The 24,141-nt window shown below is 46.9% G+C and overlaps 4 protein-coding genes and 1 long non-coding RNA gene across 10 annotated transcripts in view; 3 read left to right on the top strand and 2 right to left on the bottom strand.

Annotated features, from left to right (window-relative positions):
* Window positions 1–904: 904 nt before the first annotated feature.
* LOC144376248 (uncharacterized) lies at window positions 905–8,781 on the bottom strand. Its single transcript, XR_013436486.1, has 2 exons — window positions 8,642–8,781; window positions 905–8,530 (listed from the first exon to the last, which is right to left on the bottom strand). It is a non-coding gene; the product is annotated as an uncharacterized LOC144376248 (long non-coding RNA).
* A 160-nt stretch (window positions 8,782–8,941) lies between these two features.
* Window positions 8,942–13,869, top strand: Nicn1 (nicolin 1, tubulin polyglutamylase complex subunit). 3 transcript variants are annotated; one of them, XM_021727464.3, is made up of 6 exons: window positions 8,942–9,078; window positions 10,312–10,488; window positions 10,725–10,838; window positions 12,029–12,100; window positions 12,409–12,513; window positions 12,599–13,869. In XM_021727464.3, exons 1-6 carry the CDS (start codon window positions 8,947–8,949, stop codon window positions 12,638–12,640), a joined length of 642 nt encoding a protein of 213 aa, XP_021583139.1. In that variant the 5' UTR covers window positions 8,942–8,946; the 3' UTR covers window positions 12,641–13,869. The 3 variants fall into 3 exon arrangements, with proteins under 3 accessions (XP_021583139.1, XP_040125638.1, XP_077899306.1); XM_078043180.1 differs by having other exon boundaries at window positions 8,947–9,078; window positions 10,318–10,488; XM_040269704.2 differs by lacking the exon at window positions 10,312–10,488 and having other exon boundaries at window positions 8,945–9,078.
* A 149-nt stretch (window positions 13,870–14,018) lies between these two features.
* On the top strand, window positions 14,019–19,080 carry Amt (aminomethyltransferase). The gene is made up of 9 exons (XM_078043179.1): window positions 14,019–14,429; window positions 14,533–14,700; window positions 15,390–15,470; window positions 16,255–16,386; window positions 16,759–16,837; window positions 17,117–17,262; window positions 17,341–17,521; window positions 18,011–18,166; window positions 18,269–19,080. Exons 1-9 carry the CDS (start codon window positions 14,340–14,342, stop codon window positions 18,445–18,447), a joined length of 1,212 nt encoding a protein of 403 aa, XP_077899305.1. The 5' UTR covers window positions 14,019–14,339; the 3' UTR covers window positions 18,448–19,080.
* A 287-nt stretch (window positions 19,081–19,367) lies between these two features.
* Window positions 19,368–22,643, bottom strand: Tcta (T cell leukemia translocation altered). Of its 2 annotated transcripts, XR_013436485.1 has the most exons (4): window positions 22,234–22,643; window positions 21,846–21,900; window positions 21,589–21,705; window positions 19,368–20,782 (listed from the first exon to the last, which is right to left on the bottom strand). XR_013436485.1 is itself a non-coding variant. In XM_021727467.3 (3 exons), the coding sequence occupies exons 1-3, from the start codon at window positions 22,454–22,456 to the stop codon at window positions 20,740–20,742; spliced, it is 321 nt and encodes a 106-aa protein (XP_021583142.1). In that variant the 5' UTR covers window positions 22,457–22,631; the 3' UTR covers window positions 19,368–20,739. The 2 variants fall into 2 exon arrangements, 1 of the variants encoding a protein (XP_021583142.1); XM_021727467.3 differs by lacking the exon at window positions 21,589–21,705 and having other exon boundaries at window positions 22,234–22,631.
* Window positions 22,644–22,813: 170 nt separating this feature from the next.
* Window positions 22,814–24,141, top strand: part of Rhoa (ras homolog family member A) — a 45,603-nt gene continuing 44,275 nt past the window's right edge. Inside the window, exon 1 of one of the 3 annotated variants that reach the window (XM_040269706.2) lies at window positions 22,814–23,061. The gene's annotated coding sequence lies outside the window, so the exon portion shown is untranslated. The remainder of the gene's footprint in view (window positions 23,062–24,141) is intronic. The other 2 variants (XM_040269705.2, XM_005326918.5) reach the window with 2 other exon arrangements.

Here is a 24,141-nt window from a genome sequence, read left to right as displayed (position 1 = left end):
CAATGCCAAGAAGGATTAAAAGGCTAAGAGAAAGGGCCAGGAGCAGTGGTGCATGCTTGTAATCCCAGTAGCTCAGGAGGCTGAGACAGGAGGAGTTCAAAGTCAGCCTCAGAAATGGCGAGGCGCTAGGTGACTTAGTGAGTCCCGGTCTCTAAATAAAATACAAAATATGGCTGGGGATGTTGCTCAGTAGTTGAGTGCCCCTGAGTTCAATTCCCAGTACCAAAAACAAATCTGGCAAGTGAGCACAGTAGGTGGGAAGTCTGACCTCTTTTTTGTCGTTGTTTGTAGTTGTAGATGGACAGCATGCATTTATTTTAGTTGTTTTTATTTTATTTTTTTATGTGGTGCTGCGGATAGAACCTAGAGCCTTACATGTGCTAGGCAAGCACTCTGCCACAAAGCTATAACCTCAGCCCTGCCCACATTTTTATCCCTAATGCAGCACTGCCCTAATAGTAGTTCAGGTTACAATCTCCAGATTGACAAATTTAAGATTGGCAAGGGGAAGGGGAAGGGCTATAGTTATGATTAAATCACCTACCACACTATAAGCATTATGATTGGAAGACTTAAGAACAAAGGGAGATATGTTGTAAGGCCCAAATTAGCTACTTTTTTGTTGTCTTTTTCTTTGTTTTGGTACCAGAGATTGAACTCAAGGGCACTTAACAACTGAGCTACATCCCCAGCACTTTGTTTTTTAATAACTTTATTTATTTATTTATTTTTCTGTGGTGCTGAGGATTGAACCCAGGGCCTTACATGTGTAAGGTGAGCACTCTACCCGCTGAGCCATAACCCCAACCCCCTAGTACTTTTTACTTTTTTATTTTTTTAAAGAGAGTGAGAGAGAGAGAGAGAGAGAGAGAGAGAGAGAGAGAGAGAGAGAGAGAGAGAGAGAGAGAATTTTTAATATTTATTTTTTAGTTCTCGGCGGACACAACATCTTTGTTGGTATGTGGTGCTGAGGATCGAACCCGGGCCGCACGCATGCCAGGCGAGCGCGCTACCACTTGAGCCACATCCCCAGCCCTTTACTTTTTTATTTTGATACAGGGTCTCACTAGGTTGCATACAGCCTTGCTAAATTGCTAAGGCTGGTTTCAAACCTACAATCCCCCTGTCTCAGTCTCCTGAGCTGCTGGGATTACAGACATGTACCACTCAGGAAAAATGGTTACATTTTAACCATGTGATTTTGTAACTTAAAAATGGCTCCACTCACTTTTTTTTTTTTTTTTTAAATATTGCTCAGAAACAATTTTGGTCACCTTTATGGGGTGGAGTGAACCCTTCCCCACTCAAGAGGATAAAGCAACTGAAGTCTATCCACAAGTCCTATCAGAAATGTACCATGGGCTGGACTGAGCACAGTGGTACAGGTCTATAATCTCAGAGACTTGAGAGGCTGAGGCTGAGTCAGGAAGATTCCAAGTTTGAAGCCAGTATTAGTAATTTACTCAAAATAACAAAAAGGGCTGGGGGAATGTGGCTCTGTGGTTAAGCTCCCCTGCCCTGGGTTTATCTCTGGAACAAAAAAAAAAAGAAAGAAAGAAGGAAGGAAGGAAAGAAAGCAAGCCAGTCAGGGATCCCTATTCTGTGTGCTGTCTCCCTTGTGCTTGAGCATAAGCACCATTAAATTCTTATTTGTTTGGTATTTGCCTTTTGTGATTTTTTTTTTTCTTCTAGGACTGAGCAAAAGAACCCCAGGCTCAACTGATGGTGGGTTAAACACTAATCAGTGTCCTGGAAAGCTTGTAGTTAAGAAGGTCTCTAAAGAATATGATAATGAAGGAAGACAGGAAGCTGGCCACATTCCTCATCTCCAGTTTTTTTTTTTTTTTTTTAGTTCAGGGATTGAACACAGGGGACCTTACCCACTGAACCACATCCTCAGCCCTTTTTATCCTGAGACACAGACTCCTTAAATTGCTTAAGGCCTTGATAAATTGATAAATTGCTGAGGCTGTTTTTTTTTTTTTTTGCAGGAATGGGTACCAGGGATTGAACTTGGGGGCACTCTACCACTGAGCCACATCCCCAGTCCTATTTGGTGTTTTATATAGAGACAGGGTCTCACTGAGTTGCTTAGCGCCTCGCCATTGCTGAGGCTGGCTTTGAATTTCCAATTCTATTGTCTCAGTCTCCCCAGCCACTGGGATTACAGGCTTGCCCTGAGGCTGGTTCTGAGTTTGTGATCTTCCTGCCTCAGCCTCCCCAAATGCTGAGATTATAGCCTGTGCCACCACACTGGGCTTCTTATCTTTTATTTTGAGATAGGATCTGGTTAAGTTGCTTAGGGTCTTGCTAAATTTCTGAGAGTGACCTCGATTTGAGATCCTCCTGCCTCAGCCTCTCAAATCACTGGGTTTACTGGTGTGCGCCACCATGGCTGGCTACATCTAATTTTCTTTTCTTTCTTTTTTTTTTTTCTTTAAGAGAGAGAGAGAGAGAGAGAGAGAACAATTTTTTTTTTTTTTTTTTTTTTTTAGTTTTTGGCAGACACAACATCTTTGTTTGTATGTGGTGCTAAGGATTGATCCCGGGCCGCACGCATGCCAGGAGAGAGCACTACATCCCCAGCCCCTACATCTAATTTTCTTACAAGAGTTTTATAGTTTTAGATATTGCACTTATGTTTTTGTTAATTTTTGTACATGGTATGAGATTAAGTATCCAACTTTGTTCTTTATGTATTTATTTGTTTATTTGATGATACTGGAACCCTCTACCACTGAGGTATATACCCAGCCCTTTTTTTTAAATTTTTTTTTAATTTTTTTAAAGAGAGAGTGAGAGAGGAGAGAGAGAGAGAATTTTTAATATTTATTTTTCAGTTCTCGGCGGACACAACATCTTTGTTGGTATGTGGTGCTGAGGATCGAACCTGGGTCGCACGCATCCCAGGCGAGTGCGCTACCGCTTGAGCCACATCTCCAGCCCCTTCAGCCCTTTTCTTAAAAAATTGAGACAGGGTCTGCCGATGTTGCTGAAGCTGGCCTCAAACATTCCATCCCCTTATCTCAGCCTCCTGTGTCACTGAGATTATAAGCATGTGTCATCAAGCCCATCTCAACTTTATTCTTTTTTTTGTACTGGGAATTGAACCTATGGTGCTTTACCACTGATCTACATCCTTAGCCTCTTTTATTTATTTATTTTAAAGACAGAGAGAGAATTTTTTTTTTAAATATTTTTTTTTGTTGTTTTCGGCAGACACAACATCTTTGTTTGTATGTGGTGCTGAGGATCGAACCCGGGCCGCACGCATGCCAGGCTAGCGCGCTACCGCTTGAGCCCATCCCCAGCCCCCCTCTTTTATTTTTTATTTTGAGATAGATAGGGTCTCACTAAATTGCTTTGAGCTTTGTTAAAATGCTGAGGCTGGCCTGGAACCTGTGATCCTCCTACCTCTTGAGTCATTGGGCTTACAGGTGTGTACCATGCACTCTATTTTTTTTTTCTTTCTGTATTTGGGGTTGAACCCCCAAACTATCTACCACTAAGTTATCTCCCCAACACTTTTTATTCTGAGACAGTGTGAGGATGGCCTTAGGCCTGAGCCTAAGCAACTCCATTTTAAAAACTCCAGTTTGAAACTTGCAGTTTCACTAGGCACACCCTCAGAGCCTTCCAGTATGACCTCAAACAAGTTACTTCCCCTCACCCTGATAAACAGAGTGAAGCCCCTGGCAGGCTGTCCTCTCCTGATAAGAGGGAAAGGCCAGAAGATCAGGGTGGAGACCACCAGACCAGATGATTCTGATCCCAAGGTAAATGTCACTGAGAAATCTGGTGGTAGCTGATAAGGTTGAAAGGGGGGTCAAACCCCCCAAATTTAGTATAAATAATAGAGCAAATGAACAGGGATTCAGCCAGCCGAAATAAGGATGCACTGGAGATAGAGAGCCTAATGAGGACCTGACATCCCATCACTTGTCATCGTTTCCTGAGCCTCTGCTTGATCCAATCTTAAACTGCCTCGTCTGAGCCACAACTCCTCCCTAAGATCCTCTCCTCAACAGTCATCTACTCCAAGCCAGGAAAAGCCTGCCTTGATTCCAGATCTGGTCACCTTGGTCTGAGTGAGTGGGCATCTTCTGGACATAAAGCTTAAGGCTTAAGACATTTGAACATTGCATGCAAAGGGAATGTCTGTCATTAGCTTATCATGATTAAGTGGGTTTTGAAGTGCTTAGAATTAATCTAAAATTGTTTGCTGTATTAATCTAGAATTGTTTGCTGTGAATTAATTAATCTAGAATTATTTGCTGTGAATTGATTATGTCTATTGCAGTGCCTAGCATTAAGGATTGTCATTTTCTGGATTAAGAACCTATAGAGGGGGGGGCTGGGGATGTGGCTCAAGCGGTAGCGTGCTCGCCTAGCATGCGTGGGCCCCAGGTTCGATCCTCAGCAGCACCACATACCAACAAAAATGTTGTGTCCGCCGAGAACTAAGAAAAAATAAATAAATATTAAAATTCTCTCTCTCTCTCTGTCCCCCTCTCTCTCTCACTCTCTCTTAAAAAAAAAAAAAAAAAAAAGAACCTATAGAGGGGAGCTGGGGATGTTGCTCAAGCGGTACCGCGCTCGCCTCGCATGCGTGCATCCCGGGTTCGATCCTCAGCACCACATACAAACAAAAATGTTGTGTCCGCCAAGAACTAAACTATAGAGTGGGGCTGGGGATGTAGCTCAAGCAGTAACACGCTCGCCTGGCATGCGTGCATCCCGGGTTCAATCCTCAGCACCACATACAAACAAAAATGTTGTGTCCGCCGAAAACTAAAAAATAAATATTAAAATTCTCTCTCTCAAAAAAAAACTATAGAGGGGGCTGGGGATGTGGCTCAAGCGGTAGCGCGCTCGCCTAGCATGCGTGTGGCCCGGGTTCGATCCTCAGCAGCACCACATACCAACAAAGATGTTGTGTCCGCCGAGAACTAAGAAAAAATAAATAAATGTTAAAATTCTCTCTCTCTCTCTCTCTGTCTCCCTCTCTCTCACTCACTCTTTAAAAAAAAAAAAAAAAAAAAAAAACTATAGAGTGAAAATGTATTGAGTAATTTGAGGGAATAAAACTTTGAAAGGGGCAGAAGCACGTGGACATTCTTTATTTCTCTCCTCAACTGCATACATTGCAATTTTGCTACCTCAAGACACTGGGCAGGGGCTGGGGATGTGGCTCAAGTGGTAGCAGGCTCGCCTGGCATGCGTGCGGCCTGGGTTCGATCCTCAGCACCACATATAAACAAAGATGTTGTGTCCGCCAAATACTAAAAAATAAATATTAAAAATATTCTCTCCCTCTCTCTCACTCTCTAAAAAAAAAGGAAAAAAGAAAAAAAAAAAAAAGACACTGGGCAATACACAGAAAACCCCAATCTCAAAGTAGGCATGGTGGCACAAGCTGAGGCTGAGGCTGTAGAATTTCAAATTCAAGGCCACCTCAGCAACTTAATGAGGCCCTAAGCAATTTAGCAAGATTCTGTCTCAAAATAAAAAGGGCTGGGATGTGACTCAGTGAGTAAGTACCCCTGGGTTCAATCCCTGGTTATAAAAACAAAATAGAACCCTATCTCAAGGGAAAGAAAAAAGGACAAAATTACAACTTTTTTTTTTTTTTTTAATTTTGTTTTTGGTACTGGGGATTGAATCTTGGGGTACTTTACCTCTGAAATACATACGCAGCCCTTTTTTATTTTTAGAGAGATCTCACTCAGTTGCTTAAGGTCTGGCTAAATTCCTCAGGCTGCTCTCCAGCTTGTGATCCTCCTGCCTCAGCCTCTCAAGTAGAGATTACAGGTGAATGCCATTGTGCCCAGCTTCTGAGTTAAGATTTGATGATTATTATCTCTTTTTATCTTGAGGTAATTCTTTTCTGGGCTTTGAGTACTTTCCTCACATGCATGTGCTGATTATTACTCAGCTGAAGGCTCAAGGGGAACCCCTTGGAGATCTTCCGAGTAATCTCTCTTCGGGTTTTGTCCTTTTCAGCCTCTAGCCATTTTTACCTTCTTAAATTATCCAGTTTTGCCTCTTCAACATGGGAGTCTACCAGATCCCACCTGGATTCCTCCTCTTTGTGCTTGGAAACACTCTTTAGACATAAAGCTGGGATAATCATTAAGTTCATTTAATGTCTTGTCTTTAAAATTTTGTGTGAGGGCTGGGGTTGTGGCTCAGCAGTAGAGTGCTCGCCTAGCATGTGCAAGGCCCTGGATTCAATCCTCAGTACCACATAAAAATAAATAAATAAAATAAAGGCATTGTGTCCAACTACAACTAAAACATAAATATTTAAAAAAAATCTTGTGTGACTGATTTGTAATATCTAAAAGCCATTTTTTCATATATTTTGTCTTGTCCTTTAGTGGAGCCAAGCAAGAGGGTAAGTCCTTTCTTGGTGACTCTATTTTGGCTTTAAGTGGAAATTTCTTTTTTTTTTTAATTTTTTAATATTTATTTTCTAGTTTTCGGCAGACACAACATCTTTGTTTGTATGTGGTGCTGAGGATCGAACCCGGGCCGCACGCATGCCAGGCGAGCGCTCTACCGCTTGAGCCACATCCCCTGCCCCGAGTGGAAATTTCTAAAATCAAACAATAATTTGTTCATTTGGAATATACTTACTGTGCCCATCGTATTGCTAAAAGATGTTGGATATAGTCATTAAACAGAGAAATTTAATTCCTGCCTTCTGCTCTACATGAGCCAGTGTGAGAGACAGGCTTTAGGTGAGGATCAAAATAAAACCTTTAGACCACTATGACAATTAGTCCAAGAATTAAGAAAGGATTCTGAAAAATTCAAATTTAAAACTAGACTAGGAGCCCAGCATTGTGGCACACACTTAGAGTCCCAGCTATTTGGGAGGCTAAGGCAGGAGGATTGCAAATTGGAAGACAGCCTGGGTAATTTAGCTAGACCATGTCTCAAAAACTAAAAAGATGTTGGGTGTGGTGGCACACACCTATAATCTAAGCAGATTGGGAGGCTAGGCAGGAGAATCAAAGTTCAACGCCAGCCTCAGCAACAGAGAGGTGCTAAGCAACTCAGTGTCTCTAAATACAAAATAGGGCTGGGGATGTGGCTCAGTGGTTGAGCACACCAGAGTTTAACTCCTGATACTCCTGTTGGGTGTGTGAGAGACCTTGCCTTTTGGTTTTATTTCTCTCATAGGGTTTCTCCCTGCTGAAGTTAAGTTTCCATCTGGGGAGAAGAACATCACCTTAATACCTTACCCTTCCCGCTCTCTCCAAAGGCCACCAAAGTCAATGTCTTCTTGACCAATACCCAAAGGACACAGTGCCCCATCGCCCTATTTGAGTTACCATGCCAATCAGCACCCGCTAAATCACCAAGCAACCCTTCTTAAGCTGAAGCTTGCAAGCTCACGCTCTCTGCTCTCTTCCTCTCCTTTTCTTCCCCTTCAGGCGGCTCCCCCAATGAAATCTCTTGGTTGAATATCCGACTGGGGTGAGTCACTCGCCTTTCACCCCCCAAACAAACAAATAAACTAAAAAGAACTGAGCATCTAGTTCAGTGTTAGAGCACTGCTGAGTTCAACCCCTAATATCAGCAACAAAACAAAACAAAAACAAAGACTAGAATAAAAGTGTGGAAATGTGGGTTAAGAGCAAGATGTAGAGTGTCCTGGGTAGAGTAGAATGTGAAGAGGCTAGGAAGGAAGAAGGCAGTATGTGGGAGGAACTTGAGTTAAGGTGCCCAGTTGGAAAAAGTGGAAGGTAATGACCAACCTTTTGGTAGGGGCTATTCATGTTCCAGATCAATGTACTTATTAAAAGAGCTGTACTTGGGTCTAAAATCGAGGGACTCGGGCTGGGGATGTGGCTCAAGCGTTAGCGAGGTCGCCTGGCACGCGTGCGGCCCGGGTTCTTCTCAGCACCACATAAAAAGATGTTGTGTCCGTCAATCATTAAGAAAAAAAATTCATTTTCTAAAAAATAATAATAAAAATAAATAAATAAAATCGAAGGACTTAATGAGGATTCATATTGAAAAGGTCAACCTACCAGAATATGGATTGGAGGGGCTCCCTACCAGAGAGCTATGAGGTTAGATTTGTCTGCAATGAGAGGTCACCCAAGTCTGTGTTTGTCGCTGTGCTCTCAACACAAGGAGCCTGAAGGCCAGAGCCTGTCTGTACTCTCTGGATGCCTTAGAAGGCCTGTAGTCTTCTTGGATTTGGGGAAGTCTCTGTTGCAGCATGGGAAACTTCCCTGAAAAGGAAATATCTCAGGAACCTGGAAGGATCTAGGAAGGGAATCATTAGCTTAAATCAAAATAGAGATGAAAGTGGCCAGGAGACTAAAGGTTACAAATTGTTTCCCCTGACAATGGCCGAGGAGGAAACAGATTATTTTCTATCACTGGAGGTTTCCAGGCCTGGGCTGGAAAGTACAACTTCTTTAGGCCATTCCTTGGTCTGAACTTTGCGATCCTCCCGCCTTACTCTCTGGGAATTACAGGCGTGCGCGACTGCACCAGGCATCCTCAATCCCTTAAAAGAAAAAAAAAAAGTCTAATATCTATCTTTGCGATTAATGTTGGCCAGTCGCTACTCTCACTCATGTTCATGGCTATATACACAGTTAAGTGGCTACCGCCTTACCGAATCAAATAGCAGAGATTCAGAGAGACTGGAAGTGCTACAAGTGGACATAAAGGTTTGGATTCTGAAAAAGTCGACCGTTGCACATCGCAGCGGACAGTGGACTTTAAGGTTCCCATCGTGATTGGCTAAAGGAAAACTTCCGTCGGCACTTCCGACTCCTGGCCTGCCTTAAACGCCGGTGATTGGCTAGCCTGGCCAATTGCGAGGCTTCCCGGGAGTTGTAGTTCTTGGTTCTTTGCTCGGAAGCCAGGAAGGTTGGAGGCTCTAAGCGACGACTGAACCTGGTCGCGGCTGCTGGCATCATGTCCCGCGTGTCGGTGCCCTGTCATGTGAAAAGCACTGTAGCCCTGCAGGTGGGCGACGTACGGACTTCCCAAGGCCGGCCTGGCGTGCTGGTTATCGATGTCACCTTCCCCAGCCTTGCGCCTTTCGAGGTGAGCACGCCCCTTGCGCGAGACCCGGGCGCCTGGGCGGGGCAACTTGGAAACTTGGGCGTTTCCCAGAAGTAATTGTTTACTGAAAGCCTCTGTATTCTGGTACTGCCCTTTGACCTTACGAATTAATAAATCACTCATTTATTTATTTCTTCAATAGAATATATCGTGTTTATTAGAACTTTCTGCCCTGTTCTCTTCCACACCTCTTCCCCGCATCCAGAAGAGCACTGGCACCAGGGTGCCAGAGAGTAGGGTATAGATACTGGACACACACACACACACACACACACACACACACACACACGTAAGAGATCAAGTCAGTCCTTGGTCACAGCTGGGTTTAGTTAACAATGATTTACCATGAAACCTACCTGCCTCCTCATTCTTGCAGTCTCTGTCAGAGGTCAGGTGTAACTCATTTCTCATTAGAGACTCCCAATGATTCCAGGTTTTACTCTCCACTTGCATTTCTATATCAGCTGGCAGAGTGACTGAACACTGAGTGAGCTCAGCACAGAGGATAAATCTTATTTCTAAAGGATTGGCATTCAGAGCCATTCTTTGTCTTGTCCTCACTAGCTCTCTGGGCCCCATGCACTTTGGGTTACAGTGTGTGGTTATCTTCCAAGTTTTTCCTTATTGTCACCTGGTAAACTATTGAGAGGACCTGACAGTGGAAATTCTGAGTTAGTAGGTTTGAGGTGGACCCTGGACACCTGTATTTTAAAAAATTTCTTTGGATGACTCTGATGTGTATGAAGACACATGTTAAACATGTGGCAAGATCTGCACTCATGGTTTGTTTGCATGCACTTACTCATTTAGACTGTGGGTTCTTCTAGAAAAGCAAAATTGTGTTTGGATCCCAGGGGTGCTTGTTGGATTGTTTAGCAGATGAGTTGGAGATGTGGCTCTGTGGTAAAGTGCTTACCTAGTATACATGAGGCCCTGGGTTCAATTTCAGCACTAAAAGAAACAAAAACTAAAGCAAAACCAACAACAAAATTGTTTAGCAGGGCTGAGGATGCCCCTCAGTGGTAGAGCACTTGCCTAGCAAGCTCAAGGCCCTGGGTTCAATCCCCAGCACTACACACACATACATACCTACACACCCACACACATATACACACACATTTAGCAAAAGAGTGCATTTCAAAAGAAAGAAGATAGTGTCTTTGATCCTTTCAGACTCTGGGCCTGATTTGTCATGGTGAGTTGTGTGTGCTCTAGTTGCAGGAGATCACATTTAAGAATTACTACACAGCCTTTTTAAGCATTCGTGTCCGTCAGCATACTTCAACACACTCACCAGCGAAGTGGGTGACCTGCCTGCGGGACTACTGTCTGATGCCTGATCCGCACAGTGAGGAGGGAGCCCAGGAGTATATATCGCTGTTCAAGCACCAGGTCAGCTTGACCTCAGCATGGCCAGGGAAGCCAATATGAGGACTTAGAGATTTGGGGGTTAGATCACTACACCAGGAGGGAAGAGGGGGGAAAGACTTGCTTGGGCTGTGGCTTCCAGGCATGTTCCTTGGAACAACTACCGTTTTTCCTTTGCAAAGAACTTGCTCACTGCTGTTTGGGAGGTTCCTGGGAAGTGAATTGGGTCTTCTCTGGGTTCTTGTTTGTGTATATGTCAGATGCTGTGTGACATGACCAGAGTACTGGAGCTGCGTCTGATTCTACGGCAGCCATCACCACTGTGGCTGTCTTTCACAGTGGAGGAGCTGCAGATCTACCAGCAGGGACCAAAGGTAAGTGACTAGCTCAAAGCTGTTGGTTAGCCATTTTCACAAGAGGCTTCCAGGTAGGGTTGGAAGAGTTGGGGCAGTGGGATCGGGTGGGTGAAGAGTGAGGATAGTGAGACTCCGGAGTCTTTTATTTATTTATTTTTTTTAAGAGAGAGAGAAATTTTTTTTTAATATTTATTTTTAGTTCTCGGCGGACACAACATCTTTGTTGGTATGTGGTGCTGAGGATCAAACCCGAGCCGCACGCATACCAGGCAAGCGTGCTACGGCTTGAGCCACATCCCCAGCCCCATGAGACTCCGGAGTCTTTCATGGAAGTTAGTTGCATGTGAATGCTAGAAGTTTGTGAGGAAAGGTGGGGCTCTGTGTCCATATTCCTTGGCCATTTGATGGAGTTCTTTTTTTTTTTTTTTTTTTTGTCTTTTTTGGAACTGGGAGTTGAACCCAGGGCCTTGCGAATGCAAGGCAGACATTTTTCCACTGAACTACCCACCATTTTCAGAGTTGGAATCATCAGGACACACATTCTCCACCCCCTCCCTACAATTGGAGATTGAACCCTTGGGGCACTTTACCACTGAGCTACATCCCCAGCCCTTTTTCTTTTTCTTTCTTTCTTTTTTTTTTTTTTTGGGTGGTACTAGGGATTGAACCCAAGAGCACTTTGCCACTGAGCTACATTCCCAGTCTTTTTATTTATTTATTTTAAAGAGAGAGAGAGAGAAAGAGAGAGAGAAAATTTTTTTTTTAATATTTATTTTTTAGTTTTCGGCGGACACAACATCTTTATTTGTATGTGGTGCCGAGGATTGAACCGGGCCTCACACATGCCAGGCAAGCCTGCTACTGCTTGAGCCACATCCCCAGCCCAGTCTTTTTATTTTGAAACAGGGTCTTGCTAAGTTGGTGAGGCTGGCCTCAAATTTGTGATCCTTCTGTCTCAACTTCCAGAGTTGCTGGGATCACAGGCATGTGCCGTATCCAACCAGAAGAGACTTTTTTGCTGCTTATGTTTCTGGGGCTTCCTTCTGCATAGCAGGAGAACTTAGTAGTCTGATTGTTCCCCTGAGGTTTGTGGGCCTCTTGAACAGGATTTTTCCAGTGTCTGAGGCTCAGGGCCCCTTATCTCTGCTCTCAGGTGCCAGAATTATCCCACTATGCCTTACTCAGAACAGTATGCCTTTGTTTTGTAGAGCCCCTCCATGACCTTCCCCAAGTGGCTGTCTCACCCAGTACCCTGTGAACAACCTATTCCCCTCCCTGAGGTAAGCTTTCACCCTGGGTCTGAACCACATGTGAATGGCTCTGGTGACCCTTTCTATTAAAATCTGGGGCTGGACCCAAAACCCTTAGTTCAATTTATGACATTTTCTTGAGAACACTTTGGGATTTGCGGTATCTCTGGTGTTGGGCTGGGCTGCCTACCAAACATCAGGCTCCAGCCTTGTGTTTCACAAGTCATCTGGAATACTCATCTTAACTAGAGGTTCCATAGGCTATCTTGGCCTCTTTAGAGCTCTAAGGGTACTTTCTGGGGAGAGACTCATAGCCACTGACCCCTCCTTTTGAGCAGGGTCTTCCAGACCCCAGCAGGGTGTCTTCTGAGGTTCAGCAGATGTGGGCACTGACAGAAATGATCCGGGCAAGTCACACCTCCACGAGGATCGGCCGTTTTGATGTGAGTGACTTGTTTCCTTGTTTGGCTTGCATTTGCCCTGAGCAGGTCAGACCTGATAGTTTCTTTTTTTTGTGTGTGTTTGCAGGTGGATGGCTGTTATGACCTGAACTTGCTCTCCTACACTTGAGCAGTGGCTCCTAGCTGAGACATTGGCCTTTCAATGCCCATCCAGGCTTGATTTGGGCTACCAGAGGCAGAATTGTGTATCCTGTGCATTCCAAGTGTTGCTTGCATGCCCATTCTGTCTGGGCCACATTTACAGATTCAAGATTCTTGGGGCTTACTATATTACTTCAGCATGAGTTCCTAACAAGGATACACTCTGTCTTCCATCTGGCTGCAACACAATTCCTTCTTCTACCTTAAAAATACTGAAAATTCCTGAGCACCCTCTGCCCCTTCTGCCAACAAGCACACCCCTATCTTCTGCCAGTTCCCCTATCCTGACTGCAGTGGGCTGGGATGAATCTGCTCCATCTAACCCTAGAAGGTTACTGTTCCCTTGGCACTCATTTATTGGGAAGCTTGATGAAAAGGTGCCCCATTCATTCCTCAGTCCCCCCTCATGGCCTTCTTTCCCTTTGGTGTTATTCCTACAAAACAAATTTCCTGTTTAAACTCAGCTGCTACCTGCCTACCAGGCAAAGCTGGAGATCTGGGTATCCTGAGTTCCTAGATCCCTGAGCTGTCTCCTGGATGTGTTCCATTGGGCCTGGACAGGTGCCTCTGGCAATACTGGAGCCTGAAAATGAGAACTCTAGCCTGTGTGCCATCTGACACAGCTCAAAGCATATCCACGTTTCTTTTCCCAGTTGGTTCTTTGCATTTGTGCTCAGCATGAGGGGTCAACCTTGGTAGGTAGGTGGGATCCAAGTGAGTCACTGGTGCCTTTTAAGAGGCTAAGGTACTTCATCAACCTGGGCCAACTGTTGAATGATGCAGGCACTTCTTCCTTCATGTGAGAAAGTCCTGCTTACTTCCAGTTCTTCCTGGCTTTGCCCCTGGGGGAGTATTATGAAGGCATACTGCAGGTTGTCTCAGACATGGCAAACTAGACGTATGTGGCATAATAGTTTTCTGGGGGAAGTTTATTTGAGTCACCATTTGGTTCCCACCCTCTGTTCTCACCCATCAGCCTTCTTGCAGGTGGTATCTATCTTCAGGGTCATTTACTTAGCCCCACTCAACTTTTTCTCAAAGGATGATGACCATAGACCTGTGTTCAGGAAACAATACTCCTCAGTGTGTGTATATGTGAGTAAAGAGGACCCTTGGGTTGCAGGGATCATATGATATTCCCAGCTATGTTCCCAGTACCCAGCACAGGACAAGATCAATAAATACTTGTGGAATGCATGATTGTGCTGGCTGCCTGTGTGTTCCTGTGCAATAGTTGGAGAACCCTACATGAGGACAGGCTGCAGTGGTGCTCTGCATGCCAGATTCACTCCACCTTCTTGTGACCTCTCCACTCCTCCATTTGACCTTACATTCCTGAGGTACTGAATGTGTGATTCAAGCCTTTCAGCCCCTTGCAAAACTTTGACCCTTTGGAGGCAGGGCTGGGGGAGGGCAGCCTCCAGCTTTGGTTCTAGGCAGCTTAGTCTACTCTGGACTGCCTGACCCGCCTGGATTAGGTCTTGCTTGAGGCTGCTGGGAGTGCTTGCACGCTCTGAATCCCAGCCTGCCCTGGGGCTTCCCGCCCCCTTTTCTGATCCCTTGCGCCTTGGGAAGACCTGTTCTGGCAGGGGCTTGGACTACATCTCCCGGCGTGCCTGGCAGAGTGGTGGCCTCTCTACGCCCTCTGCACTAGTTGCCAGCGGACGATGCAGCGGGCTATGAGCATGGTGGCCCCTTTGGGCTTTCGCCTGCAGGCGCTTCCCTCGGCCCCAGGTCGCCCTCTCAGTTGCTCACAGGTGGGATAAAGGGTGTTGGAGGTTTGCTGCCGGTTTTGGCGGGTGGGGGAGGGATGCAGCCAGGAACTAGCGCCCTGATGGCACTAAACCCGGCTGCCCACAGGATGTGCTCCGCAGAACTCCGCTCCATGACTTCCACCTGGCCCATGGCGGGAAAATGGTGGCATTTGCGGGTTGGAGTCTGCCTATACAGTACCAGGAAAGTCACATTGAATCGCACCTTCATACACGGCGACATTGCTCGCTCTTTGATGTCTCTCACATGCTGCAGGTGAGCTATGAGAGTGTGTCTGCTGCTGAAACAGACCTTCCTCGACCACAGTGTTGCACTCCTAGGCTTTGTTTTCTGGGAGCGGGATTCTGAAGACAGCCCATAAATAGCTGGAGGTCTAAGGGTTTCTTGGCAAGGCCAAGGAACTAAAGGGGCTGGCTGATTAACTCAGGGTTTCCTTGATCATCTGTGTGTTCTCTCCTGCCTGTTTTTGCTAACTGTATACCTTAATGCCCTGGGTTTTCCAGAGCTGGTACAATGCACCGGGTTGGGTATTGGTTTGGAAAAGTGGGTATTTCAGTAAAATGCTGTATCCCCCTTAAGTCCAATCACACCCTAGGCTGGGAAATGGGAGTGGGAGTGAGGGGTGCAGAACTGAAAGACCCACCAATTACTTTGGCCTGGACTGTCTTGTGAATTGAGAGATGCCTCCTTGCCTAGTGGCTTTGTGTGTGTTTGTGTGTGTGTGTGTGTGTGTGTGTGTGTTACTGGAAGCCAAACCAAAGGGTGCTCTGCCACTGAGCTACATCCCCAGCATTTTTTATTCTTTTGAGACAGGATCTTGCTAAATTGTCCAGGCTGGCCTCGAACATATCTTCCTGCTGCTTCAGCCTTTCAAGTAGCAAGGGTCTAGTGGCCTTTCAGATGCAGCTATTGCAGTGGCCTAAGGCTTTTGATCTCTTTCCCAGACCAAGATATTTGGTTGTGACCGGGTGAAGCTGATGGAGAGTTTAGTGGTTGGAGACATTGCAGAGCTAAGGCCAAATAAGGTGAGCCCTTTTATTTCTGCTCAATGGGTGTTCTTAGTCACAAACCAGCAATCAGGCTGGGTCCCTGCCTTAAGCTTGAGGACATAGACATAGATTAGATATGGATTCTTGGGCCTTAATGTCTTGAGGAACTCGGATCTTAGGTCATTTCCAGATGCCTAGCCAGCTGTGGGATGCTGTCCCAGCATCATCACATCAGGCTAGGAGGCCAGAAACCAAGGTTTTATGTATAATTTCTGGCCTTTCATGCTTCCTATCCCCTTGCTATTCAAAGTATGGTCCCTAAGCCAGCAGCCTTACTGCCTCCTAGGATCTTGTTAGGAATATACTCTCAGACATTGCTCCAGACCTCTGAATGAGAAACTTTATTTTGGCAAGATCCCCAGGTGATTCATGAGACCTTACAACCTTAGGTTCTTCATCCATTTAATGGGAAGGCTAAGGCCAGCCTTGCAGTATTTTGGTGGTTTATCTGGGATGAAGATGGACTTCAAGGTTTTTACCCATGAGCTGAGTTGTCTGGGTGGGATGAAGCAGTAGGTATTGGATATCATAGATTAAACGTGAGATGGAATTCTCAGTATTGTAGGGCATTGCCCAAGGTGGGGAGGAGTTGAAAACTTGGTGCATGAGAATCAAAGACTCTGGATTTGAATCTAGCCTTGCCCCTTACAACTTGTACAGCCTGAGCTCCAGGCATGAAGGTTCATGAGTTTGTGGTGTCTGCTTACCCTTGGCTTTGGTTTTCTGGACCTAAAGCAAAAATGCTCCACTTTGATGCTAGGGGACACTGTCGCTGTTTACCAACGAGGCTGGAGGCATCTTAGATGACTTGATTGTGACCAATACTTCTGAAGGACACCTGTATGTGGTGTCCAATGCTGGCTGCTGGGACAAGGACTTGGCCCTCATGCAGGTATAGCCCTTCTGTGTTTCAGGCACTTTTGTTTTCCTTTTTCATAAACAGTATTCCTTGTTGTCCAGGTCACAGACAAGAGGCTCAGAAAATGGCTCAAGAGCAAGTCCTCCCTGAAGCATGCCAGGGTTTGGTTGTGGGTACTAGGGAACATGGGGAGGTAAAAGTGACCCTGGCCACTAAGTGAGCATCCTCTGGGGAGGGTAGAAGTGACAGAACTGAGCATAGATCAGCCTTACCATCTGGTAGATGTGTGACCTTGTAAGATGGGAACCAGCCTAGTATCTCATTGCTCAACACTGCAGTGTCCAGCCTATGGTAGGTGCTCAGTAAGTGGTCCCAGACACTGGTGTGGTGTTTCTTTCTTTTTAGGACAAGGTCAGGGAACTTAAGAACAGGGGCAATGATGTGGGCCTGGAGATTGTGGATAATGCTCTGCTAGCCCTGCAAGGTGAGCGGTCTGGGCTAGATTGAACCTAACCTTTGTCTTCCTGGCTTCATCTACTGCTTAACACAGAGGCCGTTCAAAATGAAGGTGTAGATGGTATGATATTTGTGTGCCATAATTCTAAGGTATCTTTCCCCCCCAACTATTGTTGGACCAGGGGCAAAGGCATCTTCTCTCAGAGAACTTGCTCAGGACTTACTCTAGTCACTGAGTAAGGGCTATAGTTTAGCTTCGAGGTGGGGCTGGGACCAGGACTCTTGGTCATTGGCTTCTTGGGTCCAGGCCCTACTGCAGCCCAAGTTCTTCAGGCTGGTGTGGCAGATGACCTGAGGAAATTACCCTTCATGACCAGTGCTGTGATGAAGGTGTTTGGTGTGTCTGGCTGTCGAGTGACCCGTTGTGGCTACACAGGAGAAGATGGTGTAGAGGTATGTCAAGTGAATGGAGGGCAGTGCAGGGTACAATGTAGGAGCAACTGACCACCTGCTCTCTGGTGTCCCATGCAGATCTCAGTGCCAGCCCCTGGGGCAGTCCACCTGGCAACAGCTCTGCTGGAAAACCCAGAGGTGAAGCTGGCAGGGCTGGCTGCCCGGGACAGCCTGCGCCTGGAAGCAGGCCTCTGCCTGTATGGGAATGATATTGATGAACATATCACACCTGTTGAGGGCAGCCTTGGTTGGACATTGGGTGAGTTGGGCTAGCACTGAAGGGATTCTGCAGGTTGGAGTGACCTTTAATGAGGTCAGCCGGCTTATAACTGCTCCTAACGGTTGGAGCAAGTGACTCAGCCTTGCTGAGCCTCCATTCCCTGAAGGTCTACTGTGGCTCTGCCCATTACGAACTGAAGACCCTCAGCATGGTTTTCTGTGGGTAGGAGGTGGTTGGCTGGCTGACTGCAGTGCAAGAGAGGAATCAGCCTGGGAGAGCCCAAATGATCTTTTTTCTTTAAATATTTATTTATTTTAGTTCTCGGCGGACACAACATCTTTGTTTGTTTGTGGTGCTGAGGATTGAACCCGGGCCGCACGCATGCTAAGCGAGCGCGCTACCGCTTGAGGCACATCCCCAGCTCCCCAAATGATCTTGATGGATATCACTTGGGTTCCTTGTATCTAGGACCTCTTGTGGCCAGGGCTTTTACAGGCTGTGACTTAGGTCTGATGTATCATGTTCCAGGGAAGCGTCGCCGAGCTGCTATGGATTTCCCAGGAGCTAAGGTTATTGTTCCCCAGCTGAAAGGTGAGGTGCAGCGGAAGCGTGTGGGATTGATGTGTGAGGGGGCTCCAATGCGGGCACACAACCCCATCCTGAGCACAGAAGGCATCATGATTGGTAAGTGATCCAGGGAAGCTGGGGAGCCCTTGTTCCTTCCCCAAAAGTGTTGGGGTATTAGGCTGGCATGGTGGTATTGACACATGGCCTATGCTTGGACAGGTACTGTGACCAGTGGCTGCCCCTCACCCTGCTTGAAGAAGAATGTGGCAATGGGTTATGTGCCTTTCAAGTACAGTCAGCCAGGAACACAGCTGCTTGTAGAGGTGCGGCGGAAGCAGCAGATGGCTGTGGTCAGCAAGATGCCCTTTGTACCCACGAACTACTACACTCTGAAATGAAAAAGGCCCAGGGAAAGGTGCTCCTCTCTGGGAGTCTACCTCTAGGGGGCATTCATTAGGGCTCAGTCAGGATAATGAAGAAGAACTCACCAGGAGTGGGCAGCTAATTAGAATTTGGCTCTAGTCTGTTTGAGGAGGCCACTGAGACTACCCCTAAACCCCAATACATGCCACTGATTTCAGCTCACCCTATGTCCTATTTCAGTTCATAACCCCAGTAACTCCACTCTGCCATAAGTGCTGGCTATAAAGCAAAAGCTCAACTTTGTAGGGAGAATACCTGCCCAATCTACCTCACCAGTTTCTCACATTTCAGAGGGCTATTACTATGGACAGTGTGAGCTTAGCACATCTCCTTCACTTTGCTTTCCATGAATGCAAACTGCTGCCTCTCCCTGTACAGGAATGATTCTTGAGTCATAGAACATTGGCTTAGTTATTCCTATGTGTAAACCTGGGGGTGGGTGAGTAGACATGGACTCACTCTTCCACATTCCCTATTTGGCTTGGCCCGCTGCCCAGTAGCAAACCATGGCAAATTTACCACCTGAAGTGACCTTCACCCCTGGGACCCATAACTAGACTTTACCGATTCCTGAAAAAAATTAAATGAGCTTATTCCTTCCAACTTGCCATGGTCTCTAGCTTCATTGTTCAGGGTTCCTGGGTTGTGAACCCAATGCCCGCATTCCTGGCCTCCAAGATGGGCTTGGAGTAGGTTCTCCTTGAGAGAGCCAGGTCTATAAGAACTAATGGGAATACTTTCTTGTTGGGTGCCCACCACCATTCCTCCAAGGAACTGGCATTACCTCTCATCTCTGCAAATTATTGTACTGTGGGTCCTGAAATCTTCAGCAGTTCCCCCACCAGTTGCCCCCTGTGCATATATACTTGCCTTGTTTGAATAACCATACAAGCAATGCACTTCTTTGTTTAATAAGCTACATCCTCAGTTGGGCTTGGAGTGAAATGTGAGACCCTAAATGTATATGTGGTGGTGCCAGCAGATGGGTCTGGGGCTATGAAGAAAGCATCATCCTGCAAGCCAGATGACAGCTGTGGAGTGGCTACATAAGCTTGAGTGCAGTGCAGTCTCACTTCCAGTGTTTCTCTGTCACAAAAAATCTGCCTAAGCAAAGGCTGCCAGATGGATATGTGACATCTAACAGAAGAAGCAGGCAATGTGACACTGAAATAGCTGGTGGCCCAGCAGAGGCAAACAGAAGTATAGCCATTAGGGAAGGAGGCAAAACCAGAGCCACAGTGCTTTCTGGAGGCAGTGTTTGTATAGGGCCATTTGCCATCTACCCTTTTGGAACCTCTCCTGGCCCACTGTAAAGAGGCCAGGGTTGCCTGGCTTGTGGCTCTTTCCTGTTGAGGATTTCTAGGGGCCGAGATGGTGCTAGTGGCTCTTAGGATAAGGCCCCTAATCTAGTTTAAGGTGAAAAATCATGAAGTTGCAAGGCATAAGGAAGTCATTATACTATAAGTGCTTAGTACTTTCCTATGGGGGCGGGTATAGACCCAAGATCCCATGGGTATTTAAACAATATGAGTGGGAAGCCAACCCAGGGGCTCAGCTTGTGGTCTCTCTTTCAGGCACCCAACTTTCTCCCAAGAAGTGCAGAGACATGAGGACAGATGATAAATGACAATTTCCTTTGCCTGGTTCATACGTGGAGAGCTCTGGTTGGGTGAAGGAGATGGGTATTTGGTGCTTAAATGTGGATGGTGCCAGCAGGGATACTCTGCCTCTACTTAAATGGCCAGCTAAGTAACCATAGAGTAAAAGGCCAGGATTACCTGGTGCTCTGCCAATAAAGCAAAACCAAAGAAATTCAGGAAATTGAGGGCTTCAGGGAGTGATGATTTTCCTTACAAATCTCAGATCTGGTCAACCTCTGGCTTCTTAGAGTGGTATATCACTATGGGGTCACATCCCAGAAGGATAAGAAGAGAGAAAGGAAAAAGATAAGATAGAAAAGGGACTACTGGCCTCCCCACCCAAAGATTTCTCCTGAGCTGACACCAGAGAGAGAGAAGCAACATATCTTCTCTCCTTAAGGCACCCATATCAGGGTAGAGGAAAACTCTTTACTTGCCCAGTACCTGGGACAGTTGGAAGCAAGTCTGAATGTAATGGAGGCCCAGTCCTGAAAGCATTGGGGTACTCTCTACCCCCAATCCCAAACCCCCTGCAGTTGTCCCTGGGATCTGGGTAGCAGCAGCAGGACCCATTGCAAAAGCCAGCAGACCTCGTGATGCCTCTTGAGACTCTTCTGCTGCCTTCTCTTATTCCCTGTGAGTTTTGAGAGGTTCATTTGCTGCCATTTCCCTGAAGGAGATGGAAAGAGAAGAGACAGAGGTTATTCATGGGCAGCAGAATAATCTCTGAGATTGGCTCTCCCCAGTCCCTTTACTCAGCTGGGCTCAGTAGAGCTGCACTATAATTCAGACCTTTAGGCTGATCTTTCACAGCCCACCCAGGACTTACCATTTTTCCCCTGCAAACCTGTTTTTCTTGGATCCTTACCTTATGGAGCACCCATCCTTCCTTAGTTGCCCAAGACAGAAAGCTGGGCAGTGGTAGTCTTCCTAAATGATCTCTTACCTTCACTCTTGCACCCCTTTATCTATTTGTCATCAACCAGGCAAATTCAGGCCACAACCTTGCTGAGTCAGTCCTTCAATGGCTCCTTAGGCCCTCCATGCCTACATGTTCAAACTCCACCATGACAGCTTTATCTATTCTTATATCATCTGTGTGCCTTGTTTTATCCATTCTCCATGCCCAATACATTAAACCATCCCCTGGCCTTTAATCTCAGCTTAGGTGTCTTGGGAGATGACTTCCCTGATCACCTGTGCCTCTGCACAGCTGCCCCCTCACCCCTTTATAAATCTCTTGCTCCCCTCTATGAGCAGACCTGGGTTCTCCTTGTTCTCTGGGTCTAGTGTGGCATTTGCCAGTGGTAGAAGCTCAAAGATTTGGTGACTGAATGCTCTGATAAATTAGTTTTACAGATGAGGGGGTTGACTCTAATGAGATCAGTGTGGTAAAAATAGAGATTGGGGTAGAGGACTTGCCTAGAACAGAGGCAACTGAGGGACTTCCCAAGTGAAGGGCTTGCTCCCACATACCTGCCACTTCATCTCTGAAAATTATGACAATACCACTAACCACCCCACAGGTTGTTGAACAGCATGCTGGTGATGATTCTCCAGAAACTGGTGTCATGCCACCTTGAAGCTTGAACTCTGCATAGAAATTTAGAAGAGCGCTGCAAAGGACACTAAGCTGACGAACTGATACCCTGAGAATTCCCCTTCTTGTCAATAACACAGGGATGACCTCTATCTGCCAAGCATGGGGTTGGGGTAGAGACAGATTTACTCACCACGAAGGAAAATGCGTGGAGCCATCGGGTGTGGATCCATTCTGGCCGCCCAGACCTGGAAAATACATCCAGAGCTGCAGCGGGATGGGGATCTGGGCAGACATTAGCTCAGGACGGGGAACGGTTACTTTTGGTGGAGAGTGGTGGGGGTTCTAAGGGACTAGTAGTATCTGGTGAGGGTTTTGAGGAACAGTTACCATGTGATGGATGGACTGGTGGGAATTCTGGCATTAAAATGGTATGGTGGCACAGGTCAATGTACAACTACAAATTCTGATGAGCCTCTTTGGGGGATCATTAGTAGTCTAGAGATTCTAGGGAAACCAATCGTACAGCCTGGTAGTGGTGGTGGGTCGGCCAGCCCACGGAGGTTCGTAGGGAGCCTCACCTGGGCGGTGATATAACCCGGTCACTGTGTTCCCGTAGAAACCCCAGGCCAGCTGGATGCCCAAGAGACTTAACACCAACCAGAGCAGCAACAGCTTGAAGAGGGTCACGCGCATGTCCTGCGCCTCCCACTCCCGCAGGAATTCGCTGCCCAGGGCGCCCAGCGCGCCCAGCACCGTGGCCGGCAAAGCATGCAAAGACTGCCCAGACCAAGGTTCCGCCATGACTGGCCCGAGCCCCACCCGGGGTACTGTCACCGCAGTCCCTACCACGCAGGCGTATGGTCTTCCGGGTTAGGACCACCAGTGCGCACGCGTAATAAAAAGCGGAGGGGCCCTAACTCGCTTGCGCGAAGAGTTGGCAGTTTGGGGAGGAGTATTAAAACCGCGCAAGCGCACCCAGCCCCACCCTGCTTACTTAAAGGATGAGTGACTCCGAAAGCATAAAATAGCAACCGGGTCTTTTATAGCCCCGGAGTTCCCGTGATGCTCCACGCGGCAGCAATGATTGGTTAGGCGTCTTGCTTTTAGGGCGTGGACGTGCTACTGAGCAATCGTGGCTGAGCTGTGAGTGCGCGCCCGCACGCGGGGCCACGACTGGCTCCGGCTCGAGCCCGCTGGGCGCCCGGGGGCGCGCACGTCCCTCCCCGCCCTCCCGCTGCCGCCCGCCCTCCTTCGCTCGCGCTCCCCGCCCGCAGCCAGCCGCCCTCCGTCGGTTCTTTCGTTAGTCCGCGGTCGTCTCTGGAGCTACCTGTCCTCTCCTCAGAGCTTGCGACTCACGGACAGGCGTTCTCGGCGCAAAGAGGCCAGACTCGGAGTCGTCGTCTGAGGTGAGCGGGAGGATTCTCTCAAAGCGCCGCTGTTCTCGGGGCCCGCTCGGCACTTTTCCGGCCACCCGCCCACTGCCCCGCCGCGGCCGCGCCCCACCTGCTGCTCCGCGCTGGCCGCTCCAACCCCTGGACCCTGACCCTGACTCCCGGCCGGACCCCTTCCCCGGAGGCGTTGGCCCCGCCCGCGCAGTCTCCGGAAGCGCGCCCCGCCGCCTCCAGTGCCCCTTCCCCCGCCCGGCCGGGCCTGGTGGAGCCCTAGCCGCCCGCCCTCCCCAGCGCTTCCTCTCTCGCGGCCGCGCGGGGTTGGGCGGGGACTCCGGGCTGGCGAAGGACCGCACGGTGTAGCCAGCCGCCGCGAAGCGCGCGTAGCGTTGGAGTTGAAATGATAAAGAAACTCTTTACAACTCCATTTTGCCGTTTACATTTAATATGCAACATGAACCACTGATTTGTAATGGTGAAGATGGTTATACTTTGGATAGATTTCATTTTTTTATTGTATTCTTGGAGTGTGTTGTGTTGAAATTCTAGGAGTAAGGCTGTCTTATTGGATGAGAAAGGCATTTTTCATTTAAAATTTTTTTAATGATTTAAGTGATGTTTCATTAAAATTTGTAATTATACACAGCCTTAAGTCACTACCTTAATTAGGAATAATTTAAACATACTTGTTCTTAGTTACTGATTGGATTGTTACTGGTCATTTTCATGAGATTGAACTATTTATACTAAATCACTTTGGTTAAAAAAACCTTGATTAGTAGTTTATAGTGGAAAATTGGCATCCTTTTCCCCTCCAAGTTGGTTCCACGTGTTTTTTAATAGTCCTTATTTAAAACTTTTATCTCTGTTTTTTGTATTTTGACAATATTGAAAAAAAACACATTTATTGAAGGTGTGTAATCAGAATATATTTCTCTCTGCCAAATCTGAAGGGAAAAATATAAATAAAAAGGAAACCTTATATTTTAAAGTATTGTTCTGTGGTGAGAATTTTTCAACTACTTAGTGTCCCACTCCCCAAAATATAGTGTGTACTCTGCAGATAGATGATTGTTACCTTCAACATAGCTACATTGA

This window comes from Ictidomys tridecemlineatus, chromosome 3 (genome assembly GCF_052094955.1).
Source record: "Ictidomys tridecemlineatus isolate mIctTri1 chromosome 3, mIctTri1.hap1, whole genome shotgun sequence".
Taxonomy (NCBI): domain Eukaryota; kingdom Metazoa; phylum Chordata; class Mammalia; order Rodentia; family Sciuridae; genus Ictidomys; species Ictidomys tridecemlineatus.
This window is presented reverse-complemented; position numbering and strand designations above follow the sequence as displayed.

Coding starts and splice junctions, on each gene's coding strand:
- Amt (XM_078043179.1), top strand. CDS start 14,340: ATGCAGCGGGCTATGAGCATGGTGGCCCCTTTGGGCTTTCGCCTGCAG. Junction 14,430..14,532: donor GCCCTCTCAGTTGCTCACAG/GTGGGATAAAGG, acceptor GGCTGCCCACAG/GATGTGCTCCGCAGAACTCC. Junction 17,263..17,340: donor CAGGAGAAGATGGTGTAGAG/GTATGTCAAGTG, acceptor TGTCCCATGCAG/ATCTCAGTGCCAGCCCCTGG.
- Nicn1 (XM_021727464.3), top strand. CDS start 8,947: ATGTCCCGCGTGTCGGTGCCCTGTCATGTGAAAAGCACTGTAGCCCTG. Junction 9,079..10,311: donor CCAGCCTTGCGCCTTTCGAG/GTGAGCACGCCC, acceptor TGTGTGCTCTAG/TTGCAGGAGATCACATTTAA. Junction 10,489..10,724: donor TATCGCTGTTCAAGCACCAG/GTCAGCTTGACC, acceptor TGTATATGTCAG/ATGCTGTGTGACATGACCAG.
- Tcta (XM_021727467.3), bottom strand. CDS start 22,456: ATGGCGGAACCTTGGTCTGGGCAGTCTTTGCATGCTTTGCCGGCCACG. Junction 21,901..22,233: donor CGGGTTATATCACCGCCCAG/GTGAGGCTCCCT, acceptor TGTATTTTCCAG/GTCTGGGCGGCCAGAATGGA. Junction 20,783..21,845: donor TCCACGCATTTTCCTTCGTG/GTGAGTAAATCT, acceptor CATCTCCTTCAG/GGAAATGGCAGCAAATGAAC.